The 17,974-nt window shown below is 32.1% G+C and overlaps 1 protein-coding gene and 1 long non-coding RNA gene across 2 annotated transcripts; both read left to right on the top strand.

Annotated features, from left to right (window-relative positions):
- LOC107635838 (receptor-like kinase TMK2) lies at positions 1,584-6,321 on the top strand. Its single transcript, XM_016339399.2, has 2 exons — positions 1,584-3,189; positions 4,820-6,321. Exons 1-2 carry the CDS (start codon positions 1,584-1,586, stop codon positions 5,998-6,000), a joined length of 2,787 nt encoding a protein of 928 aa, XP_016194885.1. The 3' UTR covers positions 6,001-6,321.
- Positions 10,388-11,512, top strand: LOC110270826. The gene is made up of 2 exons (XR_002360446.1): positions 10,388-10,834; positions 11,089-11,512. It is a non-coding gene; the product is annotated as an uncharacterized LOC110270826 (long non-coding RNA).

Below are 17,974 nucleotides of genomic sequence, written 5' to 3'. Positions count from 1 at the left end.
AAATTTAGGATATATATATATATAAAAGAATATTTTAGTCATTTTTTATAATAAAAATATTATAATTATTTTTTATAAAAAATATTAATTTAGACTGATTTAAGATATAATTAATTATATGTATTAAATTTTAATTACTTAAAAACATTTTTAAAACAAGATGTTTTAAACGTTTTTATTTAAGTAGCTCCCATAAAAGTAATCTAAGACAATGAAAAGAGCAACCAGCATCAGCGATCCGAACATTTTGCACATAAGCTTTTCTTTTATCTATTTACCGTCAATATAATTGATTTTTCCTTAGCTTTACCATCAATGGTGTTGGTGTTGTAAGTGTGAGAAGTGTTAAAGTTAGTCACATATCAAAAAAAGTAAGGTAGAGTGAGAAATTTATAAGATGAGAGACTCATTAACTTACTACCTTAAGGTTTTGAGTTGGATGTGGTGTTTTCTCATCTTATGTTCTCTTGCTTAATTCCTTCCCGAAATCTTAATTTACTACCTTAAGGTTTTGAGTTGGATGTAGTGTCTTCTCATCTTATGTTATCTCACTTGATTTCTCTTCAAAATTTTCTTGATGGTTGAGAACTCCACACAACTGACCCAATAAATGGAAGATACAACACATGCAATTGACCATTTCCCTGCACTAAAAATTAAAATTTAAAGAAAAAAATGGGTAAGGAAAATCTGTCTACCAATCAGAAAAGAAGTTTCCCTCCATGTTTTATACTTATACCGATAATGTATATATTTTTATGCTGTACATTTATTTCTCTTTTGTTCCATCACAAACGTCCACGGCAACAATGCATACTTTCACGATCAAAAAGGAAAAACATTTTTCAGTTAAAAAACAAACATGATAAATACAATATGGCCTCAAAATGATAATGCATACTTTTGAGGTGACATTAGTAGAAGAAATAAAATAAACAAAAATATTTAGTAATAAAAAAGTATTAGTTATTAGAATTTATCTTATTTAATATTTATTTACAATAATTAATAAATACTAAATAAAATAAATTCTGATTTTTTTTATCTTTTTAATATAATAATATTATAAATAAAAAATTAGTTATGATTAATTTTTATATAATGTTTAAATAAAGAATTATTTACTGACAGAGAAATAAAGTTGTTCTCTTGCAAGGTATTTAGCAAAAGAAAAATGGTATTTATGACAAAATAAACTAGTGTATATAGTTAGATATCTTTTTAAATATAAAGATGAGAATGTAAACTAGTGCAAAATGAATGAGATTTATTAGTGCAAATAGATAATACTTAATAAATTTTAAATATTTTATTTTTTATTTTAAACATTTTATTTTTAAAAGCAAATTAGGCAATTCAAGCACTATAGTAAAAAGTACCATAAAACTCGCCTAAGTTAAATCTATATTTTTTTTTTTGGCAAATAGAATTTTTATCGGTTGAAGTTTGGAGTTGTTTCATTCATTATTATATGTTTTGGTGGTGGATGTGTATGATTGAGCATCGACGTAGTGAAAGTTAACAAGTTGTTTGTTGATCATTTTATAGGCGTGTGTGTCTGTGGATTATTATTGGAGGCATATATGGCATACCTGAAATCAAGATCCAAAAATGACATTATTAGTTTGTGTATGCTTTTGCTGTGCTTGGGTTGTGTGGAGTCCAACGATGGCGATGGTCAAGGTGCATACATGTTGAAGCTTATGAATGCACTCAAACCCCCTGCCTGGTCTAACACGAAGCCCGTGTGCGAGTGGATAGGCGTGACTTGCAACGATCAAAGTGGAAGGATTGAACAGATCGATCTCAGTTCAAAGTCGCTGACGGGAACAGTTCCTGCAGGCTTCAACGACTCCCTCTCCCACCTCACATTCCTCTATCTCGCCAACCTCACCTTCCTCCAAGAAGTGTACTTCGAAAACAACAACTTCACCTCTATCCCTCATGGTTGCTTCCATGGTCTTACTAGTTTGCAGTCCTTGACCTTGTATAACAATATCAACCTCCCACCATGGAACTTTCCTATCGATTTGACTGCTCACTCCTCCCAACTCTATAAACTCGACCTGTCTTCTACAAATCTCAAAGGCTCCTTACCACCAAACATATCCCATTCCTTCCTAGTTATGGTGTATCTTTATCTCTCTAACAACCACCTCTCCTTCATCCCTGAGGGTTGCTTCCACAACCTAACCAGTTTGGGTGGCCTCTCTTTGGCCAACAATACCAACCTCCCACCATGGACCTTCCCCAACTTGATTCAGTCCACAGAAATAGAAGAGCTCGATCTTACTGCTACAAATATCATGGGCTTTCTACCAGAAATATTTGACTCATTGACAAGTTTGAGGACTTTTGTTCTCTCCAAAAACAGCCTAACTGGTGTCTTGCCAGTGTCTTTTCGAAGGTCGAAGATTGTCACCTTGCATCTCAACAACCAGAAGGATCCCGGGTTGTCAGGTCCAATTGATGTCCTTTCAAACATGCTCAACTTGTCTCATGTGTGGCTTCAGGGGAACTCGTTTACAGGACCTATTCCTGACATGTCTCGCTGCACTGATTTAGAAGATTTACAACTTGCCCACAATCAATTAACAGGTGTGGTCCCAGATTCTCTCATCGCTCATCAATACTTGGAAGATTTTTATTTGGGCTATAACTTTTTGCAAGGTCCTCTACCAAATACTACCTTCAATAGTTTTGCTATTATGGAGAATCTCGGTGTTAACACCACAAATGGCTTCTGTCACAAAGATCCAGGACCTTGTGATCACAAAGTGACCCATTTGCTTCAAATTGCTGCGGAATTCAAGTATCCAATTTTGTTGGCACGTACATGGAAAGGAAATGATGTCTGTAAAGGTTGGCGTTTTATTACGTGTGATGACAAAAATAAGATCAGAATGGTCAATTTATCAAATCTGAAATTGACGGGCACGATCTCACCTGCATTCGCCAATTTAACTGATTTGTGGAAATTGTATTTGGATGGCAATAATTTGACGGGTGAAATTCCTCAAAGATTGACAAGTTTACATGAACTTGAGGTTGTGGATGTCTCTAACAACCATCTTGAAGGAAATATTCCCAAATTCTCACCAAGTGTAAAGTTTATTGCCACAGGCAATGATTTTCCTAATGCTTCCCACCATAGACCAAGGCGAACCTTAACTACTACTTTGATTACAGGTACTTCCACCTAACTTCAGATGTACCATGTAACAATCTTTTAGAGAAAAGTTTTAATTTCAAATTATTGTTTTTAGATTTTTAATTTAATAAAAATTCAATACTACAAGTTATCTTTTACAAATTTGCAAATAAAACCATATTTAACTGTTACTAGTTGTGTTTCCTATTTTAGTAGCATTAGGCCATTAGCCTTATTGATTTTTCATGGTTTTTAACTTTGTTTCTGCTGGCATGTGTCTAACTTGATATTGTGTTATTTTGTTCTCAAATTTCATGTTAGTATTCTGTGGATCTTCAAAATTTTATTTAGAAAACAACAAAAAAAATGGTCTCTTTACCGAGATAATAAAAAAAAATAAAAAGTACTTGAATATTTTCAAAATTCAAAATAATAAATCCAAAATTTATATGGATTAATATTGGCTAATAGTTAGTATTTTTCAGATTTATCCCAAAAAAGAGAGAAAACAAGAATTGTCGTTTATTTTTATGTCTATACTACTTCCTTCTACTCAAAATAATAAATTAATAATACTTCTTTTGTCATGTTATTCATACTTATTGTGGCTATTCTTTTAAAGATCCTAGTGTATGTAATTGTTCTCCATTTTTTTGCATATATATACACTTATAGAATTAATAATTTTTTTTCACACGTGAAACAAGTAGAGAGGATCTATAAGTAAGTGGTTTAATCATAAATGAGTGGTTCATGATATAGAATGCTATCAAAAATATTATTTGTACACTAAAATTAGCTACTAAAATTAGTCACTAATGTATTTGTGTATAAATACATGTGTAGCTTAATTTATCTATTGGTCCCTATAGTTTTGCAAAATTTTCAATTAAGTTTCTATACTTTTTTTTTTCTTTTAATTGGGTCTCTGTACTAATTTTTTTTTAATTAGGTCCCTCTTAGCAATAATTGACTTAATTTTATAGGGATCCAACTAAAAGAAAAATTGGTGCAAGGACCCAAATAAAAGAGAAAAAAGTGTAGAGACCTAATTAAAAAAAATTAGTGTAAGGACTCAATTAAAAGAAAAAAAAAGTACAGAGACCTAATTAAAAATTTCGCAAAACTATAGGAACCAACAGAGTAATTAAATCTTTAATTTATTATCACTGTGTATTTATATTTCAACATGTATTTTATATTGGTGGCTGGCTTTGGTGACTGATTTTAGTGTGGCATATCATAATTCGAATGCTATATATGTCATTATTTGCTGGTCTATGTACCTATAGCTTTATTTAGTGTGACATGCCTGAGATTTTTTCCCCTTCTTTTAGGTATACACAGAGATTTCAGAATTTTTAAATTGTTTAAAAAATAGACAAATATTATATAAATAATAATGAATTAATATGCATAGTAGAGTACTAGAGTGTATGTGTAGAAATCAAATGCATGGAACACTCTCCGAATTAGATTTCATCATGGTAACTCAGTCAAACAATTTTTGTTGATCCTTTACTTTAGTGTTTGAAATATCTAACTTGTACAATCATTTTAAAGTCTTACCAGCTCAATATGAAAAATCATGAGTGATTGAATTTTCGGTCCATGCTTCTTAAGAGTTGTTTGTAGTTGATCTCCACTTCCTTGCATATATGTGTACAGGCTTATCAGCAGCCAGTGTTGGAATTTTGGTAACATGTGCTGTGGTTATTTATGAAAGCAAGAGGTTACAGAAAATTCTGTTCAAGAAAACAATTGTTAATCACAATATTGAGGATTTGATACAAAGTCATGGGTTTATGGTGCAAAAACGATATAGTTACTCACAGGTAAAAAAGATGACCAATTCATTTTGTGAGAAACTAGGACAAGGAGGATTTGGTGTTGTATATAAAGGAAGTTTAAGTGATGGTCGTCAAGTAGTAGTGAAGATATTGAATGAATCCAAAGGTAATGGAGAAGAATTTATAAATGAGGTTGCAAGTATTAACAGAACATCTCATGTGAATATTGTCCCATTTTTAGGATTTTGTTATGAGCCAAATAAACGAGCTTTGATTTATGAATTAATGCCAAATGGTTCTTTAGACAAATTTATTGATGAAAGGGCATCGTTTAATACTGTGTGCAAATTGGACTGGAATATACTCTACCAAGTTATAATTGGCATAGCTCGTGATCTAGAATATTTACATTGGGAATGTAGCACCAAGATTTTACATCTTGATATTAAACCTCAAAATATTCTTTTGGATAGAGAATTTGTTCCTAAAATTGCTGATTTTGGATTAGCTAAAATATGCACAAAGAAAGAGAGTATTGTATCTCTACAGTGCCCAAGAGGAACTGCAGGATATATTGCACCAGAAGTATATAATCAAATGGACGGTGGAGTTTCTCGAATTTCTCACAAATCCGATGTGTATAGTTATGGGAAGTTGATTCATGTAGTAGTCGGAGGAAAAAAGAATTATAATAGTAAAGATTCTCGTGCAAGTGAAATATTCTTTACAGATTGGATTTATAAGGAATTCGAACAAGATAATCTTCCAGCAAAATGCTTGATGAACATAGAGGATGAAGATGATGATTTAATAAAGAAGATTATTTTGGTAAGCATGTGGTGTATACAAAGAAATCCGTCGAATAGACCGTCCATGAAAAAAGTGATAGAGATGTTAGAAGGACCACTTGATTCTATCCCATTTCCTCCGAAGCCAATATGGTATTCTCCCCAAGGATCAAAGTTGCAATCTCCAGATATGGCTTATGACGATACACATGAGACAGATTCATCAACTTCAGTGCAGAATGATTCCATCAATCCAAATGACGTTGCCTAAGGTAACAAAATTTATGTAGTTGTTGTGTAACATATTTCTCATTATATTCTAGACAACAATCTTGCATGGTATCTCTTTTTCTCAAATGGTATGTTTGTGCATCTATAAAAACTTACTGACGTGAGAAAAGTGAAGCTTCTCATTGTCTTAGGGGCACTTGTAGTTGTATGTGAGTAGTGTGGTTTGCTTGCTATAAACTAAAACTAAGTGGTTGCTTCTGATGAAAATGCATTTAGTTTGCATGCATTCTTTTTTAAGTGAAATTATTTCGTTAGCATAATTATTGAACATTTTAATTTCAAATTGAGTCCACAGTAAATAGGGTTTCTGTATTAGGCTTTGTTACTAAGGAAAACTGTTGTTGAATGGCTAATCTTTGGTACAAATGAAGTGTTTCACCAGAGTTTTGGTAAAGACCAATAATTAACAAGTGTTAGAACACTCAAGTGTTTCTTACCAAAGACAGACACAAATATTGAGCCATTCTAAGGTTTTCATAGTGTTTATACTTCATGCATTGAATTAGAGATTGAAGATGAATAATTGCCTTTTTTATCTTTTCTTTATTTTTCTTTACTTTTTTTTCCGTTCTTTTTACTTCAAGTACAAGAATGAAACCTCTACTTCACTTTGAAATCTGTTGCAAACAGAACTCTTTAATATAGTGTGTTTAAGTTGAATTTTACACCATTGATTCTTGTAAAATCCCTACAATACCCTTACTCTCTTTTTTCCCAAACCAACCCTAACCCTAATCTCAAAATAAATCTCACACCCTCCCTCTTACACATACACACACACAATTCAGAGAAAGAGGGAGAAGTAACGGAAGCAAAGAAAAGAGAAAGGGGAGAGTGAGGGAACGGAGAAGAAAAGAGAGGGAGGCTGTCCACCGTCAATGCCGTCGCCTTGGAGCACGCCGGCGTTGCGCCTCACTGCCGTGGAGCCGCCGTCCCACGTGTCGCCGCTGGCGCTGATGAAGAGCGGAGAGTGAGACGTTGAGGCAGAGAGCTGCCGCCACAGGAAACGCGATGGAGGAGAGGACGCCGCGAGCTCTGTCATGCCTGGTTGCTGCCTAGCATGCCGTCGGAGACCGCCGTTCCCTCACCACTGCTGCGTCGCCGTTGATAAAGCTGTTGTTGCCACCGTGAGCCGCGAACAGAGGAGGGAGAAGGAGGCGAGTTCGTGAGGGAGAAGAAGCAGCGCTACCACCTTGCTGCCGTCGAGTTGTTCGCTGCCATTGTTGTCGTTCTGGTTCGCTATTTTTCCTTGAATCTGTTTCACTTCCGTATCTTGTCATTCTGATTTTATTGAACCTCTGCTTTACCTTGGATTTTCCAGCACTATTTGTTGTTGTCTTCCATTCAATTTGAATCCAATAGTTTCTCTGGGTGCTATGATCATTGACGTTGCAATAAGAAATGGATGTTGCTGTTGTTGTAGCCGCAACTTTCCGCTGCCCGGTCCAAATCCTGCGACTCTTCATTTCATTCTACATCGATTCTTCTCACCCGTTAATTTCGCACTTCGGTTTTGGTCTCTTCGGTCCCTTAGGACCACGTTGTGATCAGGCTTTACATTTATAATTATTTGGCTTTACATCTATAATTATTTTGATACATGCTGTTTGAATTTATGACTATACTAACAAGTTATTAACAAAGGATTTGAATTTGATTTTAATAATGGATTTATTAGAACTATGTATTATTTTTGTGAAATTCGAATTTTTAATCTGCACATGAGACTATATACATGTTTGATGAAGTTTTGTATTATTTTAGAATATTCAATTTTATTGAAGATATGTTTTTGAAACATTAAAGTATTGTGAATACTTACTCATATACTATGAATTTGTAAAGTATATTTGACATTTCATATGACTGAAAATGATTTTTGATAAGAGAGTATTATTTGATTTGATTTGATACTGTATATAATTGAAAGATCAAAGATTAGTTGTATTTGAAATTATTTGTTTTGAATTGGTTTGGGAGGCTCGTATTAGAAAACCGTAGTTAACGGCGATTATGACGTTAACCTAGATGCATCTGGCTCAGACCTCAACTAGCAGGGGCGTTGCTAGCCTAACGTGTAGGCCACACGTTGGATCTGTTATTCCGTACGGACACACTAGAGGAAAGGGCTACCCTTAGAGGTGGAGCCGCCCAAGTGTGGACTATTTGATTTGATTTCTGTATGAGAACTCCCTTATTGATTCACTTATTCATATAAATTATTATTTTCTAACTAAAATTATTTTCATAATAATGTTTAGATGGTCTCATGTGAATTATAGATGTACTGTCTAGTCATTGAGTTGCAAAACTCACCCTTTTTTTAAAAATATTTTTCAGGAATAAGTATTTGATTATGCGAGCTTTTCTATTTAAGAGTAATGATCTGCAATGGGTTCTATTCCTTGTTGAGTTATTAGACGTCATCTGCTCCATATGTCACAGGCAGGACCTATCTATATTTATTTATTTTATTTTTGTTTAATTATGTAATTATTCATTCTAGAAAGTGTAAATTTATCAAAAACTATTTGTAACATTTTTATTTATCTTATATTCGAATCTGTTAGGCTTGCTAGGGAACTCTTTTTCCTGAGCGCCAGTCATGGCTCATTTTGGACCGTGACAATTCTCAAATTCCTTCCTATAATACATAAAATGAATAATATTAAAATTGAGGTAATGACCAAATCAGTACCCGAAAGATTAAAACGCTGACATTGCGGTATCTGACTATTGTAATCGACAAAATGGTACTTGGTTAATTTTAAAAACTGACAAGCGTGTCCATAAGCTTGCCGGACCAAAACTCCGGTGAGGACAATGCTTACCTGGACACCGGATTATGCTGACAAATCATGTTTTAATTGAGTTGTAATTTTTAATTAATTAATTTGTTAGCCTAAGTGGAAATTGATTTCATTTTGCCCCAAATCAGAACTCTTTGCCCTAATCCCAAATTAACAAGCTCTCTATGGCAGAACCAACAGCTTCAGTAACGCTTCTCATAGCCAGCTGGTTAACACCTTCTTCCCTCTTCATCTTTGTCAACCTCGTCATTGACACCATTGCCATCACCTCCCGCTTCACCTCCTCCCACAACAACCGAATTCAAGAACATGAACTCCAACAGCCTTTCACTCGCTCACCCTCCCTCCTGCAACGAGTCAGATCCTTCAGACTCACTCATCAATACACCTACGACACAACGCCACCTTCTCCTCCCTCGCTCTTACTGGCCGAGCCACCGTGACCCTCCTCTTCGCGATATCACCTCCAGCTCGCGTCCAGCCTCCGTCTTCTTCCCCTCCTGTCCGAACCCTAGCCTCGCCTCAGCCTCCAATCATCACCACCGCAACCGGCGTCTGTACCCACAACCGACACAGAGCCACCACATCTCTCTCTTTCTTCTTCTTCCGCCTCTCCATCTTTCCCCTGTCCGTACCCTAGCGCCGCCCAGAACCACCGAACCTTCGCGGACCACCCAACGCGCCTCCACACCTTCACTGTTTCGACGCCTCACCTCCGCGATTTCACCATCGCCGCACCTCACCTCCGCCGAGCCCAGAACCTAACCTCCAACCACATCGCCGCCGGTTCTCCTTGGCTCTGTGCGAGACCCACCACCTCCGCGAAGCTCTCTCTCCCTCTGTCATTAGTTCCCTAACCGCCAGCCACCAACAGCCTCCTCTTCACCGGACCAACACGACGACGAGCTTCTCTTTCGCCTCCCTGTTCGCCGCTAGGACTCCACCTAGAACAACCGAGGCCACTCCTCTTCCTCTCCTTTCCTGTTTCGAAGTGGAAGTAGAGAAGCAGAGAACAGAAATTACAGATACAGATCGAGATGTTGGAAGTAGAGAAGCAAGGATTCAAGTGGCAGAAGTTTAGAGAGCTTGTTAATTTGGGATTAGGGCAAATAGTTCTGATTTGGGGCAAAATGAAATCAATTTCCACTTGGGCTAACAAATTAATTAATTAAAAATTACAACTCAATTAAAACATGATTTGTCAGCATAATCCGGTGTCCAGGTAAGCATTGTCCTCACCGGAGTTTTGGTCCGGCAAGCTTATGGACACGCTTGTCAGTTTTTAAAATTAACCAAGTACCATTTTGTCGATTACAATAGTCAGGTACCGCAATGTCAGCGTTTTAATCTTTCGGGTACTGATTTGGTCATTACCTCTATTAAAATTTTATTCTGTATATACGTCGAGTAAACCAACCCAAACACTATGTTAGTGTGAGTCTCTAATACTCTCTCTTTCTTTAACGCATTTAACAATTATATTCTCTTACACTTATACTTTAGGAAAGTTATCACGTATGGCAATCCAAAAAAGAGGCATATGGTATGCTTTGTACGATTAGGATTTAGGTAGGCAATGAGAAATTTGTCTTGTAGTGAATGTTGAATAGACAAAATTAACCCTGTCAAAGCAAGTGAAATGCCATAATTATCCTGCTTAGAATGGCAAAAAGGCCGTGGCTGAAATAGAATAGCTAGGAAGGCTTCGGCTTGGAGAGTTGTGTTGGGTAATGGGCATTCACGCTCCCACCCTTATCCTGGGTGAAACTGAAAGGAATTAACAATTGAAGCCCTAACCACTCGGTGACGCAGCCCTGCCGCCGGCAGTCACGTCAACCACCGTAGTCACATCAACCCCGCAACCCCGTCGCGTGTGGAAGTCCGGCACCATCGCAGGAGCGTGAGGTCGTCTCACTGTTGGAGCCCGCTCTCACCGTGCCTCTGTCACCGCTGCTGTGCCCCCGTCACCGTCTCTTCTGTTCGTGCTTCCCTCCTCTGCGTGAGGTAGGTCTTCTCGTTTTCTCCGTTTTGTAATTATTTTTTAATTGTGTATTCTGGAAAGAGTACTGCTGTTTTTATTTTTGGAATTACTGGTTCTGAAATTTTTTATTTCATATTCTAGTTACTATTGGTAATGGTGTCTTCCTTACAATGTTCCTCATCTTTGTGATGTTATATTCTATGTTATTATATTTTGTGACTAGAAATCATTTAGTTTGGTTAATTACTTAATGTTGTACATGATTTTTGTTAACTAGATTTTGAATTTTTTTTGTTGCGCTTGGAGTCATTTGGTTTGCTTAATCTTACTGCGAGGTCACTCTGTGATCGCCGTTAATCTCTCGTCATCTCTCCGGTAGGCTGATGCTTCTTCAGCGGCATCTATTTTTGTATTTCTTTTTTAAGATTCTCCGGTTATAGTAGTCTTAGGTCCCTGCAACTTGATATTGAACATTTTCCTATGTTAGATACTTTGATGGTTGATAATTATGAAAAGCTAGAATTATCAACAAATTCGAATTTGAGGTAAAGGTTGTAGATTTTGTTTCTATTGCCAATTTGCTGGCCTTGCCCAGTGAGATGTATGAAGTCGTTACAGTATTTCTTGGTTTGAAGATACATCAATCGTGTGGTGCTTCTTGTGTGAGTCACAAATTAAAAGTCGAGAACTTATTTTGCGTGGATTGTTAAATTGTTACATAGCTAGGGTACCTGAGTCATGTCACAAACAGATAAAGTTATAAACACAACTAGCTAATTAGCCAAATATGATAATAAGCTTATTAATTTTATGAATTATTGTTAAGAGAAAAAAGGGGAACAGAGGTTGGTTCTAATAAGCATCCTTTCGTTGTCATCGCAACTGTAATGAGCCTGCAGTTTCGGTTTGGCCATAAAATTTAAGTAGCAGGCAAATAATAAACCAATCAAATAAAAGTCATGAAACTTTAGGGATACTATTTGTTTCTTTTTTTTTTTTTTCCTTTTTTTTCCTCTTTTTTTTTCTGCAAGGTTTTCACTGCTTTTTCTTGCTTCAAGAATCAATTTTATGATTTTTAGATCATCAGATAACATTTCTCCTTTTCCCATCATTCTTTCAAGAGCCAACAATTTTAACATTCATAAACAATCAAATTCAAAAATATGCANNTTGTCTTCCAAGTTAATAATACGAATACCTGTTAGAATATGATTGATTTTTAAATGACAAAATTGAGAAAAAATATTTTTGACCAACTCAGAATAAAATTCATAAAACTTGGAAGTTTAATTATGGCACGTATATATAACAACATTGTATTAGAAATAGATTTTGCAACATTTATTAAGACGGAAAACCTGCACTAATCAAATTTGTTAATTAAATACACAAATTAATAATTTTTGTATCTTAATTTAGTTCTGTAAATAATAAATTTTTTATTTAAATAAAAAAGGACAAGAGTGGGATCATATTTTAATTGGCAAAAACTTTAATAAATGTTGCTCCATAATACAAATGAGTACAATGCAAGTCACCAAAAAAAGGAGTACAATATACTACTTCACAAGTAAAATTGTGTATTTTTCACCTAATCAACACTTTTCTTTTATAAAATCAACAAAATACGATTTATTTTTTTTTAATTTACACGTGTATCAAAAATAGACAATTACTTTGCATTAAAAAAATAATAACATTTAATTTAAAGAAAAGAGTAACTGAACCGCGACAATACGAATAACAATATACTACTTCACAAGTAAAATTGTGTATTTTTCACCTAATCAACACTTTTCTTTTATAAAATCAACAAAATAGGATTTATTTTTTTAATTTACACATGTATCAAAAACAAACAATTACTTTGCATTAAACAAACAATAACACTTAACTTAATACTATTATCTCATATATAAAATATCATTCATTTATTAAAAATTCATTTTATTTAACAAAAATGTTTTTATATCCATAATTTTTTTTGGGACCACAAAATATAAAATACATAATTAATATAAAATTGTTACATTATGCAATACAGACAACTACTTCTATTCTCCACTATTGCATCCATCCTCAATATTTTGCCTCTCCACATTATTCATTTTCTATGATAGAAACGGGCTTAATCACAACAAGGGAAAAAACTAGAACAAAAATCAAACACAAGCAAAAATCGAATTACATAACATTATTCTACAATTGGCCCAACATCCAGCCTGTATGTGTACCAAAAAAAAAATTTTCAGCTGAGCTCCCACAACAACAAGCCAGCTGGCTCTAGCCAACATTGCGTCCACTTTTGGAATCCAACTACTTCATGTCAGTGTGACAATGGATTACCGTGCCAATCAGTTTATCCCACACCATGGATCCTAGCCATTATATTCCATATTATTAACCATCTCCTCTATCTGAACCATCAACATATTTTAATTTATATCTGAACGGTCCACATGTTTGCCATACCAAATTCTATCTTGTACATTGTCATACGGGAACACCTTCCAATAGTATAATGTGCATTTAAAGATAATATAATAATAAATATTTATTATGACTTGACTGTCATTCAATTTCTCATTCTTATTTGAATGTAAAATAAATAAATAATTTGGGTCTTTTTAATATTATTAATAATTTTACATACATAATTCATATAGTCAAATGACATAAATATGTATTGAAAAAGAAAAATGAATTTCCTTCATTAACCATCTGCAAAATATTGAGAGAAGTACTAAGAAATTAGTAGATTTTGTGATCTGGAGTCATCAGTTAGTTATCATCAATATTAAATATCGTTTTTTTTTTAAAGAATAAAATTAAAGCTTAGTTGGATAAATTTTTTTTTGAATATATTCTCTATCAAAAAAAATTTATCTTTCTTGCCCTGGTTTCTCAATGTAATTATTTTCAAATGCATGAATTTCTACTCTTTTTCTTTTTCTTTTTCTTTTTTTCATTTTTTTGCGAATGTGAGAATTTCAAATTAGGTGTATAATAAAAATGAGCCATAATATTTTTTATAATATGTTAGAATATAAAAAATATAAAATAATATGTATGTATATATATACAATTATAATTAATTTAGTACTTGTTTGGGCGCCATTATTTTGATAAAAAAAGATCTTTTTTCAATGAAAAAAGATTTTTTTTTTATTTTTTAGCGTGTTTGACAAATTTATAGTAGTAAAAGTAAAAGCACTAAAAAAATTAAAAAAAAAATCTTTTTTGAAAAGCTGTAATTTACATATTTTTTTTAAAAGATTTTTTTCTCTTAAAAAAAAAGATGTTTTTTATCTAATAAATAAATAAATAAGTACTTTTATATCGTTATACCCAAACATAATTGATAGATAAAAAGATCTTTTTACATGAGATACCCAAACATAAAATTATTTTTACTTTTCCATAAAATCTTTTAAAAAAAAGATCATTTTTTTAAAAACTCACCCAAACAAGCTCTTAAAAACTATTTTTATTATGACTACTGGTTTTAATTTATTTGTTGTTTTGGTATCATCAGGTTATGGCCAGTGCAGAGAGTCTGATCTTTTTCTGACGCAAAAACCAACAGGGGCTATAGTAAAAGGAAAGGCAGAGTGGGAAGTTACTATAAGCACCGGATGTGCTAAATGTAATTTTCCGGGAGTAAGGGTAAATTGCTTAGGATTTCAAACCGTGGAGCCTATAAATACGTCAATCTTGGGCAAACCGGAAGGAGGACTTTGTCTTGTTGCTAAGGGTCGACCTATTTCTAGATCACAACCTGTTACCTTCAAATATGCATCGGACACCTCTTTTCCTTTTCATGCTGTCGAGACAAAAATTGTTTGCACTTGATTTTCCAATACTTAAACATCTCTTTGTATACTTATATCATGTAATTAAAGAATAAAAGTTTCGTACTAAGAAACAGAAATAAAAGTGAAAAAATATTTTGTATATAAATAATATTAAAATAAAAAAATCTCGTGGTTCAATTATTTATTAAACATATGTATATACGGTATATTTTTTTATTGGTATTGGTTAAATCTATTTTTGTAATTGTTTTATTCGCGAGGAGTCGTATGAGATGAAAATCTCATGTACGGTTCTAGAATAGCGATGGAATTTCTAAACAACCATCAACTATAACCTCAATACATTATGTTTCTTTTGATACAAAATTTTTAAGAAATTAAGTGATTTTAAGTGATTTTAAAGAAATAGAAAATTTCCGAAATTTCTTTGTATTTGTATGTAGTAAAAGCGCTTTCTTTTTATATTTTTTTTATTATGATTAACGATATACTAAAAAACAGAAGATAATAAAAAACAGAGGTTTGCGATCTCATACTTTTCTTCGATCGATATTCTGGTGTCCTAGGCATAGAAGAACCATACCAATCCATCCCGAACTTGAAAAAATTTCAAAAACGACAAGAACTGAGAAAAAAAAAAGATATATTCAAAAACCGATACTTCTTTTTATCTTTTTTATAATAGCATTTGAAAATTATCATTCTATATTCTATCTATGGTTTCAATATACTATTAATATATTTAATTTAAGTTGTAAACAATAAATTGTATGTTTGTGATTTGATACGTGTAACCTAAAATTATGGCTTTTACCTTTTATGCATAAATAAATTAAAAAATATTTAAATTACCTTAATCTCCTAATTAAAATAAATTAATTACACAAATGTATGTTTTTTATAACATTATATAAATAATCTAGAATGATGTTATTTTGGTTTGTACGTAGATAATTTTATAAGGTGGCACAATTTATTTGTTAAAATTTTAATCATGTGTTAAAATTTTAACTCGTTTAATATATAAATTATTCAAAGATGTAATAATTTATATTTGTACATAAATAGTTTTGGCGATGTCAAATTTTTGTGTAAAAATTTCAACTCGTTTAATATATAATACGTAAATCTTATCGAAAAATTATGAGTCTTAAATGGATATAGATCGTAGTAAACTATTAGAATTTATATCCTGTGACTTATGTATGTATAGATAAAAACAAAAGTTTATCATCATAAAAATTTTAAAAAAGACATTTTTTGTATTTTTATTTTAACTATTTTTTGAAAAAAATAAAAATATATTAATTTATTTCTATTCTTACCTTTTCTTTATGAAATTCTTAAAAAAAATTTGGATATAATAATGAGATATGAAATTCTAATATTTATTATTTCTCTTCTTGTCTCATTCTACAGTGACTACTCATATTTACTAATATTTTTTTCTTGTACAATATATTTGTTAAGAATAATGTTATACATCTTAGTCTTTTTATGAATAAAGTCCAACCAAGTTAAATAATAAGATTTAAAATAATACTAGTTATAATTAATTTTTGTTATACTAGACTAACTTGATTAAATTTAGTTAACAAAAAAATTTAAATGTGTAGCATTATTAAAAATATTAAATAAAATAGACAATATTTTTAATCTCTTGAAAATTTTTAACCAATCAATTATTCTCTGCTTAATTAATATTTAAAAGGAATAGATAATATTACCTCTATTTTATAATGTTATCTTTCAAATAGATTTATGTAATAAAAAATTGAGCATTATAATTTACCTAAATGAATAAACTACTTATTATTTATCTCTCATATATTATTGATCAACTTAAAAATAGTAGAATGAAGATTTTGTTTTGTATAAAATTTTACTAGCAATAATTAACGAGTTGAAAATTAAACACATAATTCGTGGCATTTTAGGACTATAACCTAAATAGTTACACCCTAAAATGACTTATGTGTTAAACGTGTTAAAATTTTAACTCAAATTGTAAAATTTTAGGACTATTTATATACAAACATATATAACTACATTCCACGATAATTTATTTGTTAAATGAGTTAAAATTTTAACAGATAAATTGTGCCATCCTACAAAAACAATTTATGTATCAACCAAATTGACATCATCATAGGATGATTATTTATTCTATATTGAAAAGAGGACATTCATATAATTAATTTTGTTTCAGAAGATTCTAGTAATTTGGATTTATTTTAGCTTATTTATGCAACAAAGTCTAAAATTACTTGCACTAAAAAAATATAGTTGTCTAATAACAAAAACTAATCATATCATTATACTAGAACAAAAATATTTAAATAATATTTGACTTATCTAACGCTAAATCTTAAATACATATATTAGAGTTATTCTTAAAATAGCAACTAATGAAAATATTATAACTATATTAAATATGTAAAATTTGTATAAATTCAGACTATATTTTATTTTAAATATACTTCATTATCAGTTATCCATGAATAAAAAAACTGAAATAACTACCGCATTAAGAAATTATGTTTACCTTTATGCCTCTTTAATGACAATGCATTAGTACATTAGATGGCTGAAATTTTTTGGAATGTTAAAAAATAACATTAAAATTTTATTAAATAAAATCACCTAGTGTAAAGTATTTGATGAGAATTAAAAAAATTAAAAAGATAGAGTATTAAAAAGCTTATACAAATTCTTCGGATTGTATCTCTAATTTTGATATAAGTTTTTGAAAAACGAAACCTAAAATAAGGAGCTCAATCTCATTATATACTCCACTCTAAATATTCTTGGCCATACTCTATACAAAATTATTTGAATAATGACTGAAAAAATTAATGGCTAATAGCGACTAATATAGAATTTTTAGGATCAGAGAAAAGTTGGTCGCTAAAACTAATAGCAATCGAATTAGTGATTGATAAGTTTTTTATACAACTAGAATCAAGTTAGTCTCTAAATCGGTCGCTATTTTTTAATTTAGCGACCGAATTAGCAACCAAAACATGAGAAGTAACATTTTTGGGACTTTTGGTCACAAAATCAGTCGCTATTTTTAATTTAGCGACTGATTTTGCAGTCAATAGAGAGATAAGGTGAAAAGTTTTCGGTTGCTAAGGTAGTGGTCGCTATATCGGTCACTAATAGCAATCGAATTAGCGACCGATCACTTTTTTATACAACCAGAATGTAGCTATGGTTGCTAAAATCGATCGCTATTTTTTAATTTAGCAACCAAAATAAAGAAGTAACATTTTTGGGACTCCTGATCGTTGATAATCAAATCTTATTTGAATTATATTGGTCGTTGATATTCGACCCTTGCAAAAT

This window comes from Arachis ipaensis, chromosome B04 (genome assembly GCF_000816755.2).
Source record: "Arachis ipaensis cultivar K30076 chromosome B04, Araip1.1, whole genome shotgun sequence".
NCBI classification, from domain to species: Eukaryota; Viridiplantae; Streptophyta; class Magnoliopsida; order Fabales; family Fabaceae; genus Arachis; species Arachis ipaensis.
The sequence above is the reverse complement of the archived record's forward strand: the minus strand, read 5'-3'. Positions and strand labels throughout refer to the sequence as shown.

Bases quoted from the DNA above. Each gene is read 5' to 3' on its own strand.
- LOC107635838 (XM_016339399.2), top strand. From the start codon at position 1,584: ATGGCATACCTGAAATCAAGATCCAAAAATGACATTATTAGTTTGTGT. The intron at 3,190-4,819 runs GTACTTCCACCT...ATATGTGTACAG, and splicing joins AACTACTACTTTGATTACAG to GCTTATCAGCAGCCAGTGTT.